The sequence below is a fragment of the Panthera leo genome, chromosome D2, assembly GCF_018350215.1.
Source record: "Panthera leo isolate Ple1 chromosome D2, P.leo_Ple1_pat1.1, whole genome shotgun sequence".
NCBI classification, from domain to species: domain Eukaryota; kingdom Metazoa; phylum Chordata; class Mammalia; order Carnivora; family Felidae; genus Panthera; species Panthera leo.
The window spans coordinates 16,241,093-16,267,202 of record NC_056689.1 but is presented as its reverse complement, the minus strand read 5'-3'; the positions used below and the strand labels follow the sequence as shown (position 1 = coordinate 16,267,202).

General features: G+C 42.6%; 1 protein-coding gene across 1 annotated transcript in view; it reads left to right on the top strand.

Moving 5' to 3' along the window:
• The window catches only part of DISC1 (DISC1 scaffold protein), a 358,119-nt gene that overhangs the window by 308,364 nt on the left and 23,645 nt on the right, over window positions 1-26,110 (top strand). The window contains exon 11 of the mRNA XM_042907612.1: window positions 21,297-21,573. Coding sequence (XP_042763546.1) covers window positions 21,297-21,573 — 277 coding nt within the window. The remainder of the gene's footprint in view (window positions 1-21,296; window positions 21,574-26,110) is intronic.

The window sequence follows — 26,110 nt, the reverse complement described above, 5'->3', positions numbered from 1 at the left end:
AGGTCCCTTTGGTTCTTTAAACATTTTATTTTTATTTTTAATGGTAGTTGATATATAATACTGAATTCGTTCCAGGTGTAGAACACAGCGATTCAACAGTTATGTACATTACAAAATGCTCACCACAGGAAGTGTATTACCGTACCATTGACTATATTCCCTGTGCTACTTTTCATCCCCACGACTTACTTATTTTATCAGTGGAAGTTTGTACCGCTCAATCCCCTTCACCGATTTCACCCATCCCCTCATCCCTCTCCTCTCTGGCAACCACCTGTTTGTTCTCTGTATTTATGAGTCTGTTTCTCTCCTTGTTGTTGCTGTTCTTTGTTTGTTTCTTTTATTCTTTCTTGACAAATGTACTTCACGCTGCAATAGCGTTTCCACCAGGGGCTGAAGGAATTGATGGCATTGTTTCCTTTAGAATGAGCCATAACATCCCTTTGTTCACAGCGATTGTAAATCCAGCATCCTCCAGATTAGATAATGTACGTTCAATATCAGTAGGAAAGAAACAGAGAAGTAAATATTTGCTACAAAATGTCTTTCTGATGTCTTGAAAATTAGTTAATTTCCTGTATCTGACAAGTCAGTTCCCCCGCTACATATCCGCCTCACATTTAGAGGCTAAGAGAAAACAATCCCCCACAGCAAGGAGCCTGTCACTTGGGGATCCAGGGGAGATAATGTGGCCATAGTGCAGTGGCATTGAATATGGATAAGGATGTGACAGGCCATGCTTAAAGTTTGGTGTCACATTCAAATGACTGGGTGAGAGGTGAAAAGGAAACAAAAAATTAATTCCCCCTCTTGGCATCTCACGCAGATTCACTTAGTGGTTGGTCTCTGCTCAGCGGTCTGTCTCCTTTTCTCCCCATTAATAATCATAATCAAATATCCATTATTGGTTTTCGGCAACAGTGTAATAATTGCTTTCCCTCCCTTATTTTCTGGGGCAGTCGGTCTGCTGGTGAGAAAGGGCAGTTGTGTAATCGTTCCTTCCACGTAAACGCCAAGCAGTCTGTTGTGCCCCGCAGATATTGATGTCAGCCGGTTTGCTCTCTGGTGGAGCGAAAGAAGCAAATAATTTTATTGTGCTATTTTTAGACTTCAATTTGGACTTCAGCCTTTATGATACTTTGTGTACCAGGGATAGAGCTGTGGATGCACAATTCAGCGGCAAGACACTCCTCTTTCTACCAGCCCCGATAGACTTCCTTTCTCGGACCTGACCTCAGCACCGCTCAGTCACGTCATCCCCCTTGGTGGCTGCAAGCGCAGCCAGGCCCCGAGGGCTGCGATGTGCTCCGTATCCACAGCGTTTGCCAGTGGAACCAGCAGCCACCAAGACTTCAATTTGCCCGTGAAGGTTTCATCTGATCTTTCATATGCAGAAAATATTCAGTGCCACACAGATTCTCTGTAAACACAGTGAGTTCTCCTGCCCACCTTTGCTTTGCCAGCCAGTTTCTCAGAGGTGGTAGGTGAAAGCCAGAATGAGGGAAAACTCTTTGCTGGATTTCCTTCTGAACAAAAAAGAAGGGCTCAGCCACGTTATGTTTTCTTGCAGCGTTGATGTCGGGCAGCCTCGTAGCTCTTCTGTATTGTAATGAGCTCGTCCACAACTCCAAAGGGATCTTAAAAAGTGCCAGGAATACCTGCCTGAGCTTGTCTTGCGTCTTGCGTATCTTGTCACGTGTGCTATAATTCAGATCATTTTGTGGCACACTGAATTCTGTGGGTGCACACGACTTGCTGATGCAACTGGTCCTGGCAACTGAGGGTGCGGGCTGTGGACCAGCAGCATTGACATCACCCGGCTGTGGTTAAAGCACAGCGCCTCATGTCCTGCCCTGGCTTAGGACCCAGAACCTGCATTGTCACAAGATGTTTTCTTTTCTTTCTTTGAAATCACAAACCTTTTTTAGAATCACACGATATCTGTAGAACCGATTCTCCTAAAAGTGCACCCAAATACAAGATCTTGCATCTAATTTCAACAATATAAGTGCACCCAAATATAAGATCTTGCATCTAATTTCAACAATATAAGTGCACCCAAATATAAGATCTTGCATCTAATTTCTTCACTCAGCAGACTCTGAGGGCATGCCCGGTGGAGACCCCGAATGCCGTGGCCCCCTGCTCTGCCGACCTTGTTGCTATCTGGCCGTGATATGGAGTCAGCCTTCACTTTGATGCCTGGATCTTGTACATCTAAGGAGCAGCAGCCTCAGGGACAGTCACCTGTTGGCCTCTCCGGTCCCTAGCTTCCCTGGGCTCTCATTTTTCAGTCCTTGCTTTCGTGTTCTTGCTTGGTTACTTTGCTCTTTCTCCTCCCTCAACTTAGGGACGGGGACTGAGTGTTTTAGGATGACTGTGTGGTGAGAACTGCCAGTGGAATGCTGTCACTACCAAGGTTCTGCCCCACTCACCTCAGGCTCTGGAGAGTTCCTGAAGGGACCAGGTTCTCCGGCTCTTTCTGCCCACGGCAAATCCAGCTCATACTGGAAGCTCATCCCCAGTTCTACCATGTGCTTTGATTTCCCCCGATGGTGGCCGAAGGAAACGCAAGACAGACCGAAGCAGACCCTGGGAGTAAATCTGTTCACCCACTGATTCCTTTGTCAAGGCTGTGCCCCGACCTTGAACAGTCTTGCCTTGGGAGGGAGTGAATACACGTGGATGGTTACAATATATGATACGTGTCAAAATAGAGGTGTGGACAGAAGGTGGACAGAAGTTAATCCCAAGGGAGGAGTAACTAGCTTTGTCCAAGAGGAGTGAGGGAGAACTCCAAGGAGATGAATTGGGGTTCATGGGATGAGGAGGACAGTGCCTGAGACCAGGGCTGTGGGATTGATGACGGTCAGAAGAGAGTTGGGAAGAGCAAGTTGAGGAAGTCACATGATCGGAAGTGAGAAAGCAGGTGGCCATAACAGTTCACTCATAGCTGCTGCGCCCTGTGGGACAGACCCAGCCTGTTATCCTCTCCATCCCACAGTCCTACCTTGATGGATGAGGAAGCATGCACAGCGAGGTTAAGGAACTTGCCTAAAGATGCACAGTTGCATGGGGTAAAGCTGGGCTTCGAACCTGCCCAGGGGCTCCTGCACTGGTCCCCCTGCAGAGAGCACCCCTTTACCTGGAGGAGAGGGCCTGCAGCACCCCCCCCTCCCCTGCCCCGGGACTCAGGATGGGCTGGCTTCCCCCCTCCCTGGGTGTCTCATTCTTTCCACCCGTTCTCACTGCATCAGTGAGCAGCAGCCATTCCCAGTCACCATGTGAGCTATGGGGGAGAGAGAAATGGGTATTTCTCTGGGTTGCCTAGTGGTTCTGTTGTGTGGGAATCTGATCACACCGCACACGAGGCATTCCCCTTCTATCTCGGAGTAGCCTGCCATTCCACTGCAAGGGGAGGGAGCCCTGGTCACCTCAACAGATGACACCAGAGAGCAAACTCACAGGCAGCCTGACAGCATCTCCTTCCCAGCCAAGGCGCACTGCGTCCCGTGCAGGAATCCTGGGGAGGGGCGGGGTGGGAATTGGGGGCAAGACTGCTTGGGAGGAAGGCAGACGTGGTCGCTGGGCACCTCTCCTTACCGTTGTCACATTCCTCTTCCTGCCCTGCCACCTGTGTGCCCGAGCTGTCAGCTGGAGTCCTAGTTTCTCCCTCCTGCCCTTTGCTTGTCGCACCTGTGGCCTGTGTGTCACTTGTGCAGAAGCCACCCTTAAGCTCCCTGAGCCAGAGGTAGACGTTGGTCGGTCCCGTCTTTGGTTTCGGGCGCGAGCTAAGCCTGCAGACACACACCCCATGAAGCTGAAGATCACTGGCGTGGATCCTTTTTCAAAGTCGGAAACTAGGCTCTGCCCCTCGTAGGCAGGCTCTTCACGGTCTCCTGAGCCACGACTATTGTCTGTTTAGAGGAACGTTGCCACCTTCTCACCCGTTGATAGGGAATACCAGACGCCAGGGAAAGCCCATCTAAGATGCTCCACATAACTGGACTCCACGGTGGCATCGGCCTGGCTCCAGACCCTGCCGTCCGCACTGTGCTGTCCCATCGCACCCATGTAGCGGCATTGCGTGTGCCTAAGCAGCTTTTACTGTTCTGCCTAGGACCCCAAATAGTCTGGGGACATTTCTGTATCTGCTTTTCCCCACAGCCAGATACACGTGTCTGCCCAGCTGTGTGGAATCCTCCTGCCCCGATTAACACTTTGGGCCGCACATTTGTCAGATAAAATTCTTGGGGCGTGAGCTCTTCCCCGGGTCCATCCTCCGTCCGCTCTGCTGACGTTTATTCCCGAGATCTCTGGAAAGTGGCGTGTTCTGGGAGGTTGGCAGGATCATATATTTCACCTACGGTGCCGGCTCTGGTCTGACCAGTCCCTTTTCATTCCGAGTTGAGCTACTGGAATGGACCCAGGAGATAAGCCGAGGGGTGATTTACAAGCCGCGCGCTTTCTTGTCTTGCTCCTGTTTCCCTTTAAAATTCCTTGGCCGCCCTCCCTGTGGGCATGTGCTTCCATTTATCCTGTAGCTCTCGGGACTGAATGCAGCCTTGTATTTCTGAGGAGCTCTGATTAGGAAGCCACTTCCCCGACTTCCAGCTTGCACTGATCAAAACGTGGTCCCCCAAACCACGACAAGGATTCTGCAAAGCGGGGGTGGGGGTGGGGAGATGTTTAGCATCGAGGTTAAGGACTGTGCAAAATTTGACAAAACGACAAAAGGGAAAGAAGTGGATACTTTTTTAAAAATTTAAAATTTATTTCTTGTTATAAAAGTAAAGGATGCTTGTGGTTTCTTTGAAAGGAAAAAAAAAAAAGAAATACAACTGAAAGGGGTAAAATATAGAGTCAAAACCCCTCATCCCTCCCCCCAATCACGAGGAAACAAGTACACCGCTCTGGAAATATCTCACTCCCACATAGGCCTGTGTGGATATATATGCTTGCCCGTTTGCTCTTTTAAAAAATTCAAATGAGGGGCACCTGGCTGGCTCAGTTGGTTAAGTGTCTGACTTTGGCTCAGGTATGATCTCATGGTTCGTGGGTTCAAGCCCCGTGTCGGGCTCTGTGCTGACAGCTCAGAGCCTGGAACCTGCTTCGGCTTCTGTGTCTCCCTCTCTGCCCCTCCTCCCCCACTCGCACTTTGTCTCTCTCGCTCTCAAAGATAAACGTGTAAAAAAAACCCTGAAAACGCAAGAATTCGAACGCGATCACAACAGAGTAGTATTTGTTCCGTGCTTTATCTCTTTCCACTTAATTTCCCTTGGAAATATTTCCATTTTAAAAGATGCAGTCTAGCCTCCTGTTGTGAATGGTTGCATGGTATGTAACAATCAGTGTGGTTGCTTCCAGTTTTCTCCATTTGGTTTCCAGTTATTTCTCCTGATGCGTTTACTGTTATCTTTCTTTTGTTTGTCCAGAGACATTTGTAAGGTAAATGCTTAGAGGCGAATCAGCTATCTCGAAGTCCAGGTGCCCTTCTAATTTTGTCAGATATTGCCAAATTATATTCCTTACAAAAGGGTGCTGATTCGTCCCCCTCCCCCTGAAAGAGTGAACGATACCACCTTGAGACTTTCATTTCCCAGACGGCACGTCTCTGCCTTGAACGTGGCCAGTCATCTGTTCATATATTTATTGGCTGCTTGCATTTCTCTTCTGCTTCTTCTTCCTGTTTTCTCTTGGGATGTTTGCTTTTTCTCGTACTGGTTTTCAAAGCTCTTTGAAGGTTAAAGAATTTGACTCTTGTTTTGTTTTTTAAAGCTTATTTATTTATTTAGACAGAGATAGCATGCATGAGCTGGGGAGAGGCAGAGAGAGAGAGAGGGAGAGAGAGAATCCCAAGCAGGCTCTGTGCTGTTAGTGCAGAGCCCAATGTGGGGTTCGAACTCACGAACTGTGAGGCCGTGATCTGAGCTGAAATGAAGAGTCAGACGCTTTAACAGACTGAGCCACCCAGGTGCCCCACGAAATTGACTCTTGGTCTATGTGCCACAGGTTAGAAATATTTTTTCCTAATAGGCCATTTGTATTTTAACTTTCACCTATGGCATTTTTGCCATGTAGAAGCTGAAATATATGATTCCAGATTTAGCACATTATTTTTTCTTTTTCCTTTCTGACTTCCAGGTTTTGTTTCTTGCTTAGAAAGTCTTTCTCCGCTTCAAAATTATAGTCAAATAATCTAAACTTTCCATTTAGTCATTGCACACAGTAGAAGCCAATACTGCTCTGGCAAAGTTGAGTGGCATATTGAGACCCTACCCTGAGACTTTAATTTTTAATGTGGTCAATCCACTGGGATCTCTTATCAGGAAAGCTTTTCTTCTATTAACCTTTATTAGGATGGATTTTTTTAAACTCAATTATTTTCTTTGCTTCAAATTGGAGGAGTCCTTTAAATGCAACTTTCCTGAAAGTTCATTCAGTCAATTAAGTACTTACTGAGTTCCTGTTATGGTTAATACCTTGCTAGGCTATATGCTTCATAGGATTAAAAAAAATAAGTCTGAAATAGTCTCAAACCTCATCAAGTATATACAGTAGAAAAAGTATCTGCACACACAACCCAGACATCAAGGCACAGTGTAGTAACAGTCTGAAGGGTACTGTAAGATGCCATGCGGGTTCAGAGAAAGGAGATATGACATGAGGTGCAGGGATCGGGGCAGAGTTCTTTATTAAAGTGACATTTGAGATGGGTCTTGATGAATTGGTTGGCTTTTAATGGGTGAAGATTTTGAAGAGAGGCATGAGAAATAGTCGTCTGTAATTTGAAACTTGGGCATTTGTCCTGGGAAGAGCAAGTGGACCACTTTGCTGCCATCTGTGAAGGCACAGAGGGACAACAGGAGAGGAGTCCAGGGCAACCTGAGGCCATCTTGGGAAAGAGCTCGAAGGACTTTACTTTCCATTTATAGCAGGCAACGGGAGCCACTAACGTTTGTGGAGCAGTGGTGGAGAGGACAGATCGAAAGAATGAAATATGGGAAGGCAGAAAAGCTCATCATTAATTGTAGCTTTGCTGGGGGTGAGGAAATGAAATGCTTAATTCGGGGTAGCAGTCATAAAGGGGAAAGATGGATCCGAACAATATTCTCAACATACAGTGTATGGTTGGATTTGGGAGTTGAAGGAAAGAAGCACATCACAAGTGACCATGATTGCTGGCCTTTATTCAGTTGACTCTTCTAACATGTAAGTGCCCAGTATGTGTTACACTCTGTGAGCCACGAGGAGCAGAGGATTCGCCGTGACAGACAAGATTCCCACTCTCAAGGGATAGAATTCCAACGAGGTGGGAACACCAAACGATCCAGGATGAGGCAAGAAGAGAGACTGTGGATAGAAACAGAGAAACTAAGAGGAGAGGTGGTTTGATGGGGCTCCTGATGACTTTGATTTCAGGTCTTAAAACTGAGTGTTCAGTGCTTGTTCCAGATAATTATCTACCTGATTATTGCTGGGGGTATTCTCTTTCCTTCTTCACCTGGTGTGTACCACGGAGTGATGCAGGGGGGTAAAAAGTAACTCATTACTTAGAGTTTTAAATAGACGGCAAAGGTGGAAGGACTTCTGGGATCCGTGGCTGTCTGGCTCATCCACCATAGGAAAAGGAGGCTGATCATGCTGGTGATCAGAACATCTCTTTGATTTCTGAAGATGCCTTAATTTTCTCACCTGGTGAAACAGAGGTCTGCCCCAGCACATGTTTACTTTGTTCACTGTTTTGTGGGGCATAGCCCGGCTAGGGCTCGGGTAGGCAGTTCTCCCTTGGGATTGTGACATGAGGTGGAGATTCTGGTTCCATCAGCTCAGCTGGGCCGGACAGGCAAGATGGCTCACTCACGTGGCTGGCAGCTGACAGTGGGCATCAGCCGAGATTGCACCTGATGCCATTGACCTAGTCTCTCCCACGTGACGATTTCAGAATGGATAGACTTCTGGCATGGCGTTGGGCTGCCCTCAGAGCAAGGGTCCCAAAACATCTGGTGAAGGCTGCAGGGCATTTTCTGACCTAGCCTTAGAAGCTGTGTGGCATTACTCCCGCTATGACCCGTTGATTACGAGAAAGTAAGGCCAGACCAGATTCTAAAGGAGAGGATGTAGACTCTACCTCTCGACTATAGCAGTGTCAGAGAATTTGAATTATGTTTTAGAACTCACACAATGTAGCAGCAATATCTACTTCTTAAGGTTGTTTTGAAGATTAACAATTCTCAGGACAACTCCTGACCAATAACTGTTAACAACAGCGATGGCAGTAGTGATAGTGATGGGGATGATGATGATGGTGATGAGTAAACTGCATCACCCTTCTGCAAAATACCTTTTCTTATTGCTGGCCGGTTGACTCTTGGGTGGAGTTAATCATTGGTCTCAACCAGTCTCTATTTTTAACATTGTAATCATAAACTAATACGGACCTCAATGGTCACATCTTGGCCATCATGTACCGTGTACGTTTTCAAGTGATTTTCATTTTGTTAGTGCCTCCTACAATTCAAGATTTGAGAACTTATGTACTTTTTACTGTTATATATTGTATGTATCATTTGTAGCTTCCTTTTTATAATCTATCCTGTGAGATAGACATAAAAGATGTTATTATATTACAAATGTTGAAGTTCAAATTGAGATAAAGTGTTTCCCAAAGGTCACCAAACCTTTGTAGCGGAGGCTAAACTCCAGCCAAAGTCATTTGACTTTGGTTGAATCAGCTTTGTGTTTGGTCACAATTAGTAGGAACGCCAGGTCTAAGTGGCTTCAACAAGAGTAGGATGGGCAGCTGGGTTGATTGATTCAGCAACTCAGACTTGTCATCAAAAACCAGATTTTTTCCGTTTCTCTTCTTAGCCATTTCCTCTCATAATTCATAGGCTTTGTCTACAGGCTGATTCCATTAGGGTCAATAGACAGATAAGGGTGGTTTTTTGCTCATTGCTACTGGGAGAGAGAGTAAAAACTACTCCCCACCTGCCAACATCCCAGCATGGACCACAAGACATGGTTCAGCTCTCTGTGTGGCCAACCTCTGGACTATAAAGGCTTGTCTGGTAGAATATTATAGGTTGGTTGCTCTCAACTAATCACAGTCTACCTGAAGAGCTAGGGAGGAGTCACTATCCAAAATGTCCTGAAGGCAGGGGGGAGGGGAGTTGCTTACCTGAATACTACCTAAGTTCTCTTAGGAGAGACCAAAAGAGGAAGACATGTTGGCTCAGCAAACAACTGTGTCTACAACAGTTTCCTAGACAAACACTCTTTCGTATACTACATGTCCTTTTGTCATATTTTCAGATGGCATTGTGGGAAGTAAGCTAAAATGTTTAAAGTTCTTTGTTCAGTGAAGAATTGTGTTAATTTTTCTTTTTTGGAAAATAGAAGACAAAGGAGTACAATGTAAATATTTCTGGTAACAACAGTTTTGTTTAAAATTAGAGATTAAGTCATTGTTTCCCAGGGAATGAAGAGGTTTCAGAAGTATGGGGACTGTCGGTGTTTACACAATTTGCAGTGAAAGTATAGTACCATTGGCCATTCATGTATTGGTTTGATGTTTTATTCCATTTTGGTTCTGTAAGAAAACCTGGTTATCTTTAAAGTGTCCAAAGAATTTGGTAAGACGCTAATGCCTTTGAAGTAAAAACATGAATAAGTCAAGAAAGAAAGTCTGGTACCAAGAACTGAAACTCTTGATGTCTGTGTTAGAGTTCAGTATTTCCATTCTGAAAAGGGGTGGAAGCTTACCTGCAAACTTCTTGCTCCTTCCCTTACCATCGTTCCCCATAAATAACACACACAGGTCTCAGTTCCATAAGGATTCAAGCCATGATCAGATGACCTGTGAGGCCTCATTTTACTTCCAACTGGCAGGAGTAAGAGAAATAATGAATTTCAATTCTCTATTCAAGAACTTTCCCCCCAATACTGAAATTGTGTCTTTAAATTGCCTCATTACTGGTTGTAAAACATCACCAAAGATCTCACATAGCTCAAGTAGCTGTGAGTCATTCATTTAAGGGATTATTATTAATGACTTAATTACTCTCCTTTGCAGGAATAGCAAAACATCTCAATACTTTGAAATCAACCATTACTCTCTTTAGCACAAATGAATTCAGTAAAAGGGTATTTTAAAAATCTAAAGCTTGATGAAATTATTACATGGGCTATAATAAAACACTGCAATTTTATATCTACAAGATTTACTTACCATTCAGCATGAGTCTCTAAAATTGGCTTTGTAGACTTTGAGACTTTGATGTGTGTCTTCCGGGAGATATTTCAGGACAAACCCACTTTCACTCAAAACTACACAAAATGTATTTTTCAAATAACAAAGTGACATGAACTTACAGTATTCAGATTGCTGTAATGTAGAAAGTTGCTGATGGAAGCAGCAAACATTTTTCCTTAGTTATGAGAGCTGGGCTGCTGGATCTTTCCCTTGAATCCAGCCCTGCCCTCACCATTAGAAGCCAGACAGGCAGATGGATCTGTCAAGTTAATAATAGAAATAACTGAGGATCGCTCAGGCAGATGGAGGTGATTTGGTCCCCATAGAGGGAAGGAACAGATAAAGTGGAGGAGAGGTTTTTAGGCATGCCCTTTCCTTTCTCTCACATTGCCTGGGAAGGCCCGTGCCTACCCCATTGCTTCTGGAAGCAGACAAGCACCTGCCAACTGGTGAGGCAGGGAGAAAGAACTAGAACACTAGCCTCGGAGAAGCACTGCTATGGGGGGGCATCAAACAGAGAGCTTGGATCTTGAACATTCCCCGAGCCCTCCCTGTTTCCTGAGGGGTGGGTAATTACAATCGAGGGACCCCATGTATTCCTGCAAGTGCAGGAGCACAGATTGTTACACCCGAGACACTTCTCCCTGAGATGGTGCCCCACCCACGACATACCCCTATTAGGATGGGCACCAATTAGGGCTTTGACATTATCTCCTCCACAAGGACTCATTACCAACCAACACAGTTAATATGCCTAAGGAAATCTGAACACATATGGAAAAGAAATGAGACTTATTAGGAGGGTAACTGTTTTAAAAGAACAAGTGGAAGGACTTATACCTGACAAAACATAATTAGACACTACAGATGATCAATAAACATATTAAGTATTTCCCAAAGAGAAGGGAGGATATAGGAGACATGAAGTAAAAGACGAAGTCATAAAGAAACCCAAATGGAAATTTGGGGAACGTAAAATATAAAAGTTTAAAAGAAAAAATCTCAGTATGTGGGATGAACAGCCTAATGAATTCAGCTGAAGAACCAATTAGTGAGCCAGAAGCTATCAGAAGGTATTTGGAGGGCATTAGGAACAGAAAGGAAGAAGGAAAATAGAAAAGTTAAGCAATACGCAATAGAGTTATTTGATCAGCGTTCATCTAAAAAGAATCCCAGAAGGAAAGAAAACAATAGAGGGGAGGGAGGAAATATTTGAGAGACCAGTGACTGAAAGTTCCCCAGAAGAAGGAAAGGATACAAGATTTTAGGCAGATGGGCTTGATCGAGTACAGAACAGGACAGAAAAGGGTGAGGGGTGGAACATCAATGGGTTGTAGTTAAAATTTATATATAACAGACAAGGAGAAGACTCTAAGAGAAGATCATCAGACATTCCAATAGCAACACAGTCTGCAAGAAGGCTGTGGAATAATATTTTCAGAGTGTTGAATCCAAAATATTAAGCTATATTATTATTTAGTGTTTAAGTATGAAATAAAGATGTTCTCAGACCTGGAAGTCCTTAAAATGTTTGCCATACCTGGTATTCTTTGACACATTCTTGGATGAAGTATATTAACAAGATGAAAAATGAGTCCAGTATGAGCTATGTGAAAGAGGGCATGAAAAATACTTAGTAAATTTTACTGTTGATGAAATAGAAAACTTATGAGAAAACAGAAATGTGTCTTAGTAAAAACCTAGAACTAAGAAAGCCTCAATATATATACAAATATGTCATCTTGGAGGTGGGATGGTGGCAGCATGGAAGGGAATTGATGGTAGGTGAAGGTGTGGCCCAGGTGTGCTCATTCTACTCCATCTAATGGGATTCCCTCAGACAACATAGGTGAGAATGCATCAGTAGCACAGGGGGTAACCTGCTAATGATAAGCACACGGGGCGGGGTGGGGGGTGCTCTCCTTTCCTGCTGGCCGGAGACTCCCCTTCCCTCCTAGAGACATTCAGTGGCCAGGCCTGGGGAATCTCCTTTGCGCCTCAGGCAGTTCAGCTGGGACCAGTGGAAGCCCTAATGGGAACAGATATTTTAAGCAGATAAAACCAAACCCAAACAGCTCTCCCTAAGAAGATCACAAATTCACTGCAAAGTCTCTTAAAATTAAAACGTAATTGGAACCATCACCCATAAAAGCAGAACAGCACCTGTGTGATAAACCTACCACGATTATTGCCTTCTAAAATAAAACATTTAAATAGGACTCAGAATATCATAACATAATGGCCAAATTTTTCAGGATGCAATCGAGAATTCTTAGTAATAATAAAAACAGAGGAAATCACAGCTTGAATGTGAATAAAACAATTACTTGATGTCAACATGGAGATGAATCAGATGTTGGGATCACATGACAAGGATTTTAAAGCAGCCATCAAAAATGTTTCCATAAGGAGCTGCAAATTCTAAAGAAGAAAATGTTGGCAAAGAGGAAGAGTTATATAAAAGGAATTGAGTGGAAATTATAGAACTGAAAATACAAAAACAGAAATAAAAATCTCACTGGAAAGATTCAGTAGTTGAGTGGAGATGACAGAGGACAGAATCAGTGAACTTGAGAATTAACCCAATGTGAACAAAAGAGAATAGACAAAAAAAATAATGACCAGAGCCTAAGAGACCTGGGGGACAAATAACAAAAAGTCCAATGCCTATCATTGGGTCAAAGAAGGAGAAGAGTAGGCTAAAAGATTATTTGAAGAAATAATGGCTAAATACTTCCAAAATTTGGTGAAAGACACAAATCTACAGATTCAAGAACTAAGAAAATCTCCCCTCCCATAGAATAAATTCAAAAATATCCATACCAAAACACATCAGAGTTAAATCTCTGAAAGCTTATAAGACTAAGAAATAACCTTAAAGCAGCTGGACAGAAATTGTATATTACCTGTAGGAGAACATCAATTTGAATAATGGTGGATTTCTCACCTGAAACCATAAAAGCCAGAAAGAAGTGGCATATTTTTCAAAGGATGAAAGAAAACAACCCCCAATTCTATATGCACAGGCCAAAAAAAAAAAAATGAACTTCAACCTAAATCTCATACTTTATATAAACATTAACTTAGAATGGATCATGGACTTAAATGTAAAATATAAAGGTATAAAACTTTTACGAAAATATAGGAGTAAGTGTTGGGCTAAATTTCTAACACTTGACACTAAAAGCATGATTCATTAAAAGGAAACATTGATAAATTGGACTTCTTTCAAATCCCATGTGAAGAGGATGAAAAAGCAAGCTACAGACGGAGGAAATATTTGCAAACCACGTATCTGACAAAAGACTAGTGTCTAGAATAAAGGAAGAACATATTCTTAAAATTGAATGGTAAAAAAAATCAATACAGGTAGGAAATAGGCAAAAGACATGAACAGACACCTCACTGAAGAGGGTGTATGGGTGGCAGATAAGTACTTGAAAAGATACTCAACATCCCTATACATGAGAAAGATGCCACTTAAAACCACAGTGAGCTACCACTATATAACTATCGGGAAAAAAACAGCAATAGCCCCAAATATTACTGAGGGTACCAAGAAACTAGATCACTTACACATTGCAGGTAGAATTGTAAACTGGTATGGTCCCTCTGGGAAATAATTTGGCAGCTCTTTAAATCTAAATACGTAACTACCATACAACCCAGCAATTGGACTCTCAGATGTTTCAGAGAAATAAAAATGAATTTCATGCAAAAACCCATATGTAAATATTCATAGAATCTTTATTCATAATATCCCCAAGCTGGGAGCATCATAGATGTCCTTCAGCAGGTGAAAAGGTAAACAAACTGTGGTATAAGCATAGCATGGAACACTACTCAGCAATAAAAAGCAGTGCATGAATCTGCAAAGACATAAGCTGAATGGAAAATCCAGTCCCCAAGGCTGCATACTTTATGATTCCATTTATGTAGCATTTTTGTAGTGAGAAAAATTTCAGGAATGGAGCACAGATAGTGGTTTCCAGAGTCTGTAGGTGGGGGACAGCGTGGAACAGGTGAGGATGGTTATAAAATGTGACCAGGGATCCTTGTGGCTGTGGAATTGTTCTATATCTTGGATGTGGTAGTGGGTACATGAACTTGCACAAGTGATAAAATTGTATAGAACTATAGACACACTCACTGCCCACCACACACACACACACACACACACACACACACACACACACACATGAGAGGAAGTCTGAGCAAGAGCAGTGGATTGTACCAATGTCTGCTCCCTGGTTGTGATAATTGCACTACAATTTTGCAAGATGTTACCATTTGCAGGAAACTTGGTGAAGAGTCCCTGGGATCCGTCCGTATTCTTTCTCACAATTGTATGTGAATTAAATAGAAAGAAAAAAGAAGGTAGGAAAAAAGAAACAAAGACATAAAACTTGTTAAAAAGTAATAATCTTGGCTTCATAAATAAGAAAAATAGCAACAATTACACAATAATTACAGTACTTGTGAATGCGTGGTTTAAAGGTGCTGATCCCAAAGATAAAATCCCAGAATGGATTTTTAGAAAATTCAACAAAATGTTTTGTGCTGGATTCATTTTCAAAAAAAAAAAAAACAAAAACATAAAAGTTGAAAATAAAGGATGGTATGTATCTAATCCAGGAAAAATTGAACTAAAAGTATGTTTGAGTAACAATTATAATGTCAGACAAAATCGATTCTAAGGCCAAAATATCATACTAACACATACTAACACTAACAAAGTATCATATGAACAAATATCATACGAACACAGAAGATCATCATAAACTGAAAAGAAGCAGTAGAAAATTTAGTGATTGGAAAATGTGTCCAACATCATAATCTAAAAATACATAAACCAAGGCTCCTGGGTGGCTCAGTCCGTTAAGCGTCTGACTTCTGCTCACAGTTTGTGAATTCGAGGCCCACATCGGGCTCTGTGCTGACAGCTCAGGGCCTGGAGCCTGCTTTGGATTCCGTGTCTCCCTCTCTCTCTCTGCCCCACCCCCACTTGCTGTTTGTCTCTGAAAAACGAATAAACATTAAAAAAAATTAAAAACAAACAAGGGGCACCTGGGTGGCTCAGTCTGTTAAGCATCCAACTTCGGCTTAGGTCACGATCTCACTGTCTGTGAGTTCGAGCCCTGCGTCCGGCTCTGGATCCTACTTCAGATTCTATATCTCCCTCTCTCTCTCTGCCCCTCCTCTGCTCATGCTCTGTCTCTCTGTCTCTCTCAAAAATAAATAAACATTAAAAAAAGTTAAATAAAAAAAATAAAAAAACCAAACAACGCCCCCCCCCCCCAAATACATAAACCAGTCAATAGAACTATGGGAAGAAATAAATGAATCAAGAATTATAGGAAAAATTTAATTGTAGGAAATGTAAAACACTCATCTTAGAAACTGGTAGATGAAGCAGGTAAAAAAGAGCAAATGAACAAAAAATTTTAATAATGTAATATGCCTCAGCTTTAAATTTTTTTTTTTTTTAACGTTTATTTATTTTTGAGACAGAGAGAGACAGAGCATGAATGGGGGAGGGTCAGAGAGAGGGAGACACAGAATCGGAAACAGGCTCCAGGCTCCGAGCTGTCAGCACAGAGCCTGACTCGGGGCTCAAACTCACAGACCGCGAGATCGTGACCTGAGCCGAAGTCGGCCGCTCAACCGACTGAGCCACCCAGGTGCCCCGCCTCAGCTTTAGATGCAATAAACAGAGCACTGATTTCTTTTGGCTACATGTGGGACAGTTACAAAGAACTATCAAGTACTAGGTGGTAGAGGGAGCCTCAATTAATTTTATAAAGTTTATTCTTGACCATTATGCAATACAATTAGATATTAACCTAACAAAAAGGGATCTGAAAAAAACTCTTCTATCTAGAAATTGAAAAGTGTACTATTAAATGGTCATTGAGTTAAAAGGTAATCATGAGGAAAGACAACGAAAGCACTAAATATAAGGTTTGTGGTCAAATAATGTTGTCAATTCTGGAATTAGATCTGATGCAGTTACAGGAAAATATTAAAAATCAATAAGTTTGACAGTAGATATAAAGATGTCTGTGAAATTATTTCCCATATTGCTCTGTATATTTAAAATATTCAATAATTTTCAAACTTAAGCATGTATTAGACATGGTTAAATTATAACTCAGACAAAAATTTAGAGCTTTAAATATAATTCTCAGAAAATTAAAATGGCAAGAGAGGAAAATAAAAAATAAAAGGAAACCAACAAGTTAAGCTTTAACAAAGGAAGCTAATAAAAAGATAATAAATCCAAAGAAATGAGAAAAAGGAAATAGAAAGATAAGATCAGAAATCAAGGAAATAGAGAACAAAAATCAATAACAAAGATTAACAAAGCAAGGGTGTTTCTTTGAAAAGATTAATAAGATAGCAAACCTCTGATAAGACTAAACAAGATAAATCAGAAGAGTAAATAAATAATGAAAAGGAGAATTGTCTTTATACAGGAACACAAGTTGTTCTAAAAATAATTTTTGGAATTAGGAGCAAACATTATAATACATACGAAATCCATTAGAAAATGGATTGATTTCTATAAAGGAGATAGATAATGGGTCAAATTGGACCCAAGAAGAAATAAAAAATTTAAGCAAGGCTATAAAAATAAAGGTATTGAAGTGGCAATAAAATATCTCCTTGAATAAAAACCGTAGAAAAGGCACGGGGAACCTGAGAAAGGAATAAATAGGAAATGGATATGAAAGGAAAATTCATAGGAGAAAACCTGAGTGGCTATGAACCAATCTTAGTGGCGAGATGAAACCTTAAACAAGATGCCACTTTGCACCTGTCAGCCTGGCTCCGCTTAGGAAGCTAGAGGGTGAATCTAGCATGCCGAACGGAGGACCGTCGCTTCTCACGTGAGACTCTAATTCTGGCTCTTGCTCTTTGCTCTTTGTGCCTCTCATTGTCATCATTCCCCTCCTCCCCTAAGTAGCCGCCGTCCTCATTTCTAACACCATGGATTAGTTTGGCATAGTTTCAAGTACAAAATAAATGCAATCATTGTGCCTCCTGTTTTACCTTTTTGTTTTCTCCCAGCCTTGTGTTAATGAGATCACTATACTGTTGCCGACTGTGGTAAATTATTCATCTTCTTTGCAGTGTGATATTCCAACAAATGGATATACCACACCATTTGTCCATTCTTCCATTGACGATGTTTGTTTTCTCTCCCAGGTTTTGGCTGTTACAGTCAATGTCGTATGATCAATGTATACGTTGATCTTCATTGTTCATAGATTCTGTGAATTTGCCTGCTCACTAAAATTTATTTGTAACCCTGAACTCAATACCTGCAGCGCTTTCACTGTCATTCATAGACATGCACAGAGTGGTGAAAAATTCGAGTCACCTGACGTGCATGTTCTCAACTGAGGTCAAACAAGGCAATGCTCTGTCTTCTTACAGTTCTCATATTACATACCAGTGTCATTCTCAGGGTCTACTTAGTGTCATGTTTTTTAAATTTTTGCACTTTTTCATGGTGATTTCACTATTTAAAATGGTGCCTGGGACAACTGGGTGGCTCAGTTGGTTGAGCCTCTGACTGTTGATTTTGGCTCAGGTCATGATCCCAGGGTTGTGGGATTGAGCTGCACATCAGGCTAGGTGCTGAGCACGGAGCCTGCTTGAGATTCTCTGTCTCTCCCTCAGCCCCTCTCCTCTGCTTGCATTCTCTCTCTCTCTCTCTCTTTAAAATAGAAAAAAAAAAAACAACGAAATGAAATGAAATGAAATGATGCCCAATCTGAATGCTGAGGTGTTGTCTAGTTCTCCTAAGGGCAAGAAGGCTGTGATGTGCTGCATGGAGAAAATAATGTATGTCCAGGCATGAGTTATAGTGCTGTTGTCCATGAGTTCAGTGTTAGTGAATCAACAGTATATTCTAAATACCGTGTCTTCAAACAGAAACACATATAACAAAGTGTTATATATTGATTGGTCGATGAAAATGCTGTGACCAGAGGCTGGCAGGAGCTTCACCCTGCATTTCTCTGGGGAGCACCTGTTCAGTACTGGCTAGGTCAGCGGTCGTGGTGACTTTATGGAACGTAATCACCATGAATATGAGAATTGACAATATATGCATTTCATTGAGTACATACTTAGGAGTTGCATTGCTAGGTCTTAATGATTGACATGATTTCAACATCAGTACATCCATCAAAGAGATTTTAAAGACACTGCATTCATGTTCACTCCCACCATCAGTATGTGAGAATACTAATAGCTCTGTACCTTTTCTGACACTTGGTATTGTCAGACTTTCAAATTTTAGCCACGTTGTTGATGTGTAGTCCATCATGTTGTGGTGTAACATGCATTTTCCTGATGATTAATAGTGTTGAGCATCCTTTCATCAGTTACTTACTGGCCATTTAGAAGTCCTCTTTTGTGAAGTACCTGTTTCGGTCTTTGCCTTTTTTAAAAAGTGGGTTGTCGGGGCACCTGGCTCAGTCAGTCAAGCGTCCAACTTCAGCTCAGGTCATGATCTCACGGTCTGTGGGTTTGAGCCCTGCATCGGGCTCTGTGCTGATGGCTCAGAGCCTGGAGTCTGCTTTGGATTCTGTGTCTCCCTCTCTCTCTCCACCCCTCCCCTGCTTGTGCTTCCTCTCTCTCTCTCTGAAAAATAAACATTAAAAATAAATAATTAAAAATAATAAATAAAAAGTGGGTTGTCTGTCTCTTTCTTATTGACTTGTAGGAGTCCTGCTATGTTTTCAAATCAGTCCTTTGTTGGTTACATGTGTTACAAATAATTTCTCCTACTCTGTGGCTTATAATTTCATTCTTTCAGTGGTGTTTTTTTGTTGAGTATATAAGTTCATGATATAAATGAAATCAAACGTATCATTTTTTTCTTTATGGCTAGTCCTTTTTATATCTCATTTAAGAGATCTTTGCTTACTATGAAGTCATAAAGATGTTATCCTACATTACCTTCTAGGAGTTTTGATGTTTTAGCTTTCACATTTTGATATACAATCTACTTGTTTGTATGAAGTGAGCCAGTAATCATGATTTGATTTTTTTCCTATAGTAATATTCAATCAACATACGTATAATACATTGAAAAACTGTCCTTTTCCCACTGAAGAGTAATGCTTTCATAATGTATCATTCCTACCCTTTTACTTGTCATCTCTTTGTATCCTTATTTTTAAAGCATATCTTTTGTAAGCAACATATAGATTTTGATTTTTTTTATTCTAGTCTAAAACCTTTGCCTTTTAAATACAATCCTTATTGTTTATATTTAATGTAAATCTAATATATTTGATTTTCCCCTTACTGCTTTCATTATAGCAAAACAACAATAAAGGAGGTTTAATTTTTAAAATGTTCTCTCGTATTAGCCTGTCAGTTATATACTCTTTTAACCTGTTTTACAATTACCATAGAAGGTTGCATATGATTTTTTGACTTTTTAAAGTGTGATATAAATGAGCACTCTTTTGCTTTCTGGACAACACAAGGACCCTCCTTCCCTTTGTGCTGGTTGTCATGTGTTTTAATACGACACATATTCTAGATCACAAAAAAACTATTGCTGTTTTTTACATCCACATTTACTTAGACTTACCTACATATTTATTCTTCCCATTGTTTTTCATTTCTTTATTCATGTCCTTGTTTTCAACCGGGATCCTTTCCTTTTTTCTGTATGTGTTGCCAAAGAATTATTTCAGTTCTTATGTATCTGAAATATCCTCATTTTACTTTTGTTTTTGAAGGAAATTGAAAATGATTGTATAATTTATAGATTGACAGTTATTTTCTTACAGCATTTTAAAGATACTGTTTTATCATCTCTTGGCTTCTACCATTTCTGTCACTCGTATTATTATTACTTTGAAGTTAATGCCTTTTTTTTTAATCTGGCTGCTTTTAAGAATTTTATTCTGGCTTTGGTGCCTAGCAGTTTCACTGGGATGAACCCAGGAGCATTTTTTTTTTCCTTTGATTTTTCCTGTTTTAGGATTGTAGTGTTTCCTGAACGTGTAATTTGATATCCTTGTCAGTATTTTGACATTCTTAGCTAATATTTTAATAATGTTGCTTCTGTCTCATTCTTTTTCCATCAGAATTCATCATTTATAAATGTAGGCTTTAAAATAATGATGATTAATATGCCTAAGAAGCTGGAGGGCATGATAGATCATTTAAACAGAGCACCGAAATGTAGAAAAGAAAGTGAAATAAAAATTGTAGAACTGAAAAGTAATTGAAATTGAGAGCACAATAGATACATTGCATAGCAGATTAGTAGACATAGTAGAAGGAGGGGTTGTTAAAGGGAAGACAGATGTCTAGAAAATATCCAGCCTGAAGCTGAAGGGAGAGGTGAAACATGTTTGTTTTCCTATAAAATTCCAGATTTTTGCTTTTTCATGAAAAATCAGAGTTTTTGTGAACATCGAGCCCATATATTCCTTCGGTTGGAATTGAAACTTTAGTTGGCCTGGGCTGATGGAGGGCTGTCTGTAGTTGGATATACTCTTCCCATTAGCCGGAGTCCACTCTTCCTTATTTCTTTTTGCCACTGAAGCTGCATAGCTGTTGCCATGGTTTATACTACCTATGCACTGCTTCATTCATTTACGTTGGCTGAGTGGGTGTTGGTAGGGGAGTGTGCGGGAGGGGAGGGACAGTCTAGGCATATGAAATAGCACATGAAAACGCACTTAGCTGGGTGAGTTGGACAAGCCTGGGGACTCAAAGGAAGCCAGCAGGGCTAGAGCACAGACACGAGCAGAGGCCGTGTTGTATTACACCAGATCCAAAACAAGTAGCTACGAAGGACCAAGGGTTATTTCACTGTTAACTCGACGGTACACATATTTGGCCCCTCTCTACCTTCTGGTGGAAACAGTCCATCACTATATAAAATTCAGTTGTTAACAGTAAGAAGACTCGCTAACTTTTAGCCAGGTAGACAGGCTATTGAGTTGGTAGGATGAAATGTCACTGAATACATTTTCATGCCTTCGTTTCCCCTGGGTCTTAGCTGCAAGTGTCCACTGCTTGGAAAAGTGTGGGAAGCTGACTTGGAAGCTTGTCGGTTGCTCATCCAGAGCCTGCAGCTCCGGGAGGCCAGGAGCGCCCTGTCCACAGAAGAGGAGAGGCTTATAGAAGACTCAGGGGGAGCTACCTGTACAGCCTCTCCTGCCATCCCCTCCAGGCTCCACTCTGAAGACGAGAGGAGGATCCCTTGGCAGGCCTTCGAAGAGTGGCAGGTTCACCTGACCGCATCTCTGCACTGCGCTGGCAGCGAACAGAAGGAGGTCTGTCCATCCCCATAGCCCCAGCAGGGAGCCTACCCTGAGGGGTACTCTGGATCCCCCCTCCAAATGGGAACAGTAAATATTGGGAGGGCGCCCCTTGAACCATGCAAACTTTTGAAGGTTTTAATAACCCTGGAATATGATTACAAAATAATGTAGAATCTTTGCGGAAGTTTAAAATACAGAAGAACAAAAAAAAATCACTTTTGGCATATTTAGTTCTATGTTCTAATTTAATGGCTAGAGTTAGAATATAAACCTGGTATATAATTACCATATATAGCATATGCCATATATGTCACATATAACATATAATTATTGCATATACTATTACATATGTCACCTGTGATTTTAATTATATATTTAGAATCTATATATCATTATTTATTAGAATCACATTTTCAAATATACGCACATATCCCTTTGTTTTGGCCCAAACAAGGTGGTAATGGGCCTTTATGCTCTTTGTAATATGCTCTTTCCATTGCTTTAAATTTTTTTCCCAGTTTCTTTATTTATTTTGAAAGAGAGAGCGAGCGCCAGTGGGGGAGGGGCAGAGGGAGACAGAGAGAATCCCAAGCAGGCTCCACACTGTCAGTGCAGAGCCTGATGCGGGGCTTGAACTCCTGAACCACGAGATCATGACCTAAGTCGAAGTCAGATGCTTAAGTGACTGAGCCATCCAGGCGTCCCATGCTCTTTTCATTTTTTTAGAAAACCTAATACTTGGCTTATGATATATATATATATATATATATATATATATATATATATATATGAGATATATATATGTATATATCTCATATATATAATGAAAATGTGGATTTATATAACATTTTACTCCAAGGCTGACCTAGATTAACAGAGAAGAGCTCCCCTCCCCTCTCCTCTCTCCCCTTTCCCCCCTCCCCTTCCCTTCTCTCACCAGTCCATCTCTCCCCCCGCAACCTCTCCAACCCTAGGAAGACACCTTACGATAAAAGGACTCTAGGAAACTTCTTTTCCCATTTTAGAACCACAACAGGGGTCTTTGGAGCTTTTTCTGGCCAGGTACCCAGGTGTTCTGAATATTAAAAGGAAGCAAAAGCCTGGTGAGGCTGGAGGAACATGTCATTTCATGTTCACGGCTCACATTTGACATTAGAGGTCCCCCCCTCCCTGGGCCTTTGCTACCACGTCCCCCGCCCCCAGGTAGGCCTGCCTGTCCTATCTGTAGGCCCTTGGTCTTCCCAGAGAGCAGACACTTGCTGACAACACATGCTACAGTCACCGCCTTCTGCTTGGGAAATTGATACTTGATCCTATATTTGAATTGAATAACCTTCTGAGAAGGAAGGCTATTGTCAGTCTCTGGAATCCTGCTGGCCTCATAAATTAGGCTCTAAATTAGGCTATAGATGATCTCAACTCCTTTGTTAGCTGAAACACTGCAGGTGGAATCCTCCCCAAAGCCTGGCCACCAGCCCTGTTGGTAGAGTGACTGAAAACTCGCTGCCTGTTGCAGTTGGCCGGCTGGAAAGAAAATTCTGGTGTGGAGGGAAGTGGCGCGCAAGCAAGCGAATGGGAGCCCCGAGCTGAAGAAACAGTGGGCTCAGGGTCCTAGGCTTTGAAGGTAGAGTTGGCTGCCCACGGTGGGCTCCCAGGAGCTCAGTGCCAGGACAGGCAGGGGTCAAGCCAGGTGTGTGAGGGGGGTCAGGCTGGGACATGGGCCTTCCCTGGAGCTCAGGGCTGGTTCAGCAAATTCCACCTGTTGCGGAGTCTGTCTCCCTGCCTCCCTTCCTTTGTTGCTGTGCTCATCTGTTCTTCCAGGCTCTCTGGGGGATGACTTTCCCAGGTATAGGATTCTTCTTCCTCCATAAGATTATAAAGCACCTACCGGGGGGCACAAGATTGTAAGCACCTCCCAGTCTGACTGTGGGAAAACAGCTCTGTTTGCCTAGAAGTAGGAGCTTCAGAGCCAAGGAAGAATAGTGTAGAGCCTTACCATGGAATGATACTTAAGGTTTCTGGTGAGGAGGAGGCCCAGACTGTACCCCAGGGAGCAGAACTACAGTGGCTGCTTCTCTGAGCTCTGGGGCCCACCCCCAGCTCCCCACCACCCACTGAAATTCTGAGGGTTTCCCACAGGTTTTTGGGGGGTTTTTTTGCTGCTATCATGGTAGGGGTGGGGGAGACAGAGGGTATTTTAAAGCTTTGCTAAACTTTCAGTGATGTCTTCGTGTCCTGCGCCAGGCCTCATCCAATTTACCGCTTTTCTGGGTTTACATTCACATCGAAGGGTGGTCGGTGAATTCGTGAGTGGCAGATGTGTTAAGATGGGTAGATATTTTCTAGAAAGGGCAAAACTAATGAGCTGTTGCCAAGAATTGGGGGAAGAGAATGATTCACAAAGTGCAACAGAGAGGAATTTGGGGGTGTGTGTAACAGAACCATTCTGTCCCTTGATTGTGGTGGTAGTTACCTGACCGTGTGCCTATGTCTGTAACTTGACAACAGAGTGAATTTTATCGTCTATAACTTTACAAGGGTGACCAAAGTTTTAAAAATAACATCCACCTGTTTAAGAGCGAGGCTATAGGTGTTGGGATCGGGGCACCCGGCTCGGGGCTCTCGTTAAGACAGTAGAGCGAGGCAGACAGCCTGAGCCTCAGAGTCTCTGCTCTGATTGAGTTAGACCATCCACAGGCTGCATTTACACTAAACACCCTGCCCCCCCCCCCCCCCCCAAAAGAGGACAATAAAAACTATCTTGTGAGGTTGTAAGGATTTCAATAAAATAATGCATCTAGCAGTGAGGAGAGGCTTAAAAAAAATGGGTTTGTTGTTTTGGGGGGGTGTTATCTCTCCTTTTTGGCAACCACAAGTTTCCCTAAGACCTTTTAAAAATAATATACCTGGCTTTCTTTATCAAGAAGCAGAAGCAGGCAACGAATTAGTGGGAGATAATCCAAGAAAGGAAAAGTTTAATAAAGGAAGAATCTTGTTTGTATTTAGATGGGATTTTAGATAGCAGCAGGCTCAGTTAGAAAGGTGTTCCCGTTTTCCCGCCTGGGTTTTCCAGGGAACCAGTGAAGTCTGGGTACTTGTGGGCTTACCCAGTGGCTAAAGCGTGTACTCGCTTTGCAGCTGGGAGTTGGTTTTGCTCTGGAACTCCCTGCTGGGGCTGGCCATCCCGCACAGGGTTTCTCTACTGAAGCATGACCGCCTGAAGGCAGTCAGTTTCTTTATAACCCAAATCCTCCATGAAAAATTGCTGGCTTCTTAGGGAGGCCCACCGGGGCACGGATTCTCAGAGCCTTCACCGTGTGCTTCAAGTGGCCCACGTGGGTACGTGCATTTCCGCTATACGTTGTTGTAACGAGTGGGAGTGTTTCTCGTTAATTAAAGCTTTCACCCCGTGTGCATCTCCGTACGGGTTCCCCCATTTTACAGCTGGGCCCATTAAGGCAAAGTCATTTGCTTGGGGCTTCGCTGCAGAGGAATTCGGCCACAGGGCCAAGGGCCAATTTTAGCATGCACTTCCTCCGATTGGAAGAACACTTCTTTTTCTGTTTCATTACTGCTGGCCCGCAAGCCTTTCCGCGGACTCTGGAAACAATCAGCTGCTGTTGGCCCCGGTTTACAGACGTGCAGAAATTGCACCGGGGCCAGACAGGAGCTGGGGAAATCAGTGAGCCAGCTTCCTCCACTGTGAAGTCGCTCTTTTGTACTCGCTGTTCTGGCCATAATACCTGCGTAATTCTCTCTTTCCTGTCTGCAGACTGTCCTGCTGGGGTGCTTTCTGGTTTTACTACAAAGTGGGCTCCCCTCCCGCGGAGTTCCCTGGACAGTATCACTCTCCCCTAACCCCAGCTGCTTCCTTTCCAAGCCAGTAAACTGCCACCAAAGAGGCTTAAAAAGGCCAACAAAGGACCAGAGCTTTCTCCCGCAGTATTGGAATAGCCAGCGTGCTGTCCGTGACGAAAGAAATTCGCAATAAGACACAGCCAGACGGTGTAGCTTTTATTATAGGACACAGGTCTCTCAAACCACCTCCTAGTTCCTCTTCTCGTGGCCCGTCTTGCAGAAACCGCAACAATAATGCATCGCTGACACTTTCCAGTTTGGGTTTCCCTGGAGATGGACAGAGCACTTGCAAAACAGTCGTCAGCCTCCTCTTTTTTCTCTCTCAAACATGACTGAATTTTCCCAAGGTTTTGAACCTTGGCGTATGTAGAGACAAGAAGTCTCCTTCACGTGAATGTTTCATTGCTCTACATAGTGTTTGTTTAAATCGTGTAATTAGAATTTCAGGTACAGCTGGCATACCTAGAATTAGAAACAAACACAGCTCATCCGATAGGAGCAGGATCGCGCAGGCTCCCCGGGGCCCCGCCCTGGCCCCGGCCTTGGCCCCCGAGTTGTTGAGAGGCCACAGAGCCGCAGGGCAAGCTGGGAGGTGGGGGTGGGGGGCAGGGGCTTCCACTGTCATCATTTAGCGGCTCCTGCTGCTTCTCTCAGTTAATTAATGTTGTCAGCAACTCAGCCTCCTTCACCT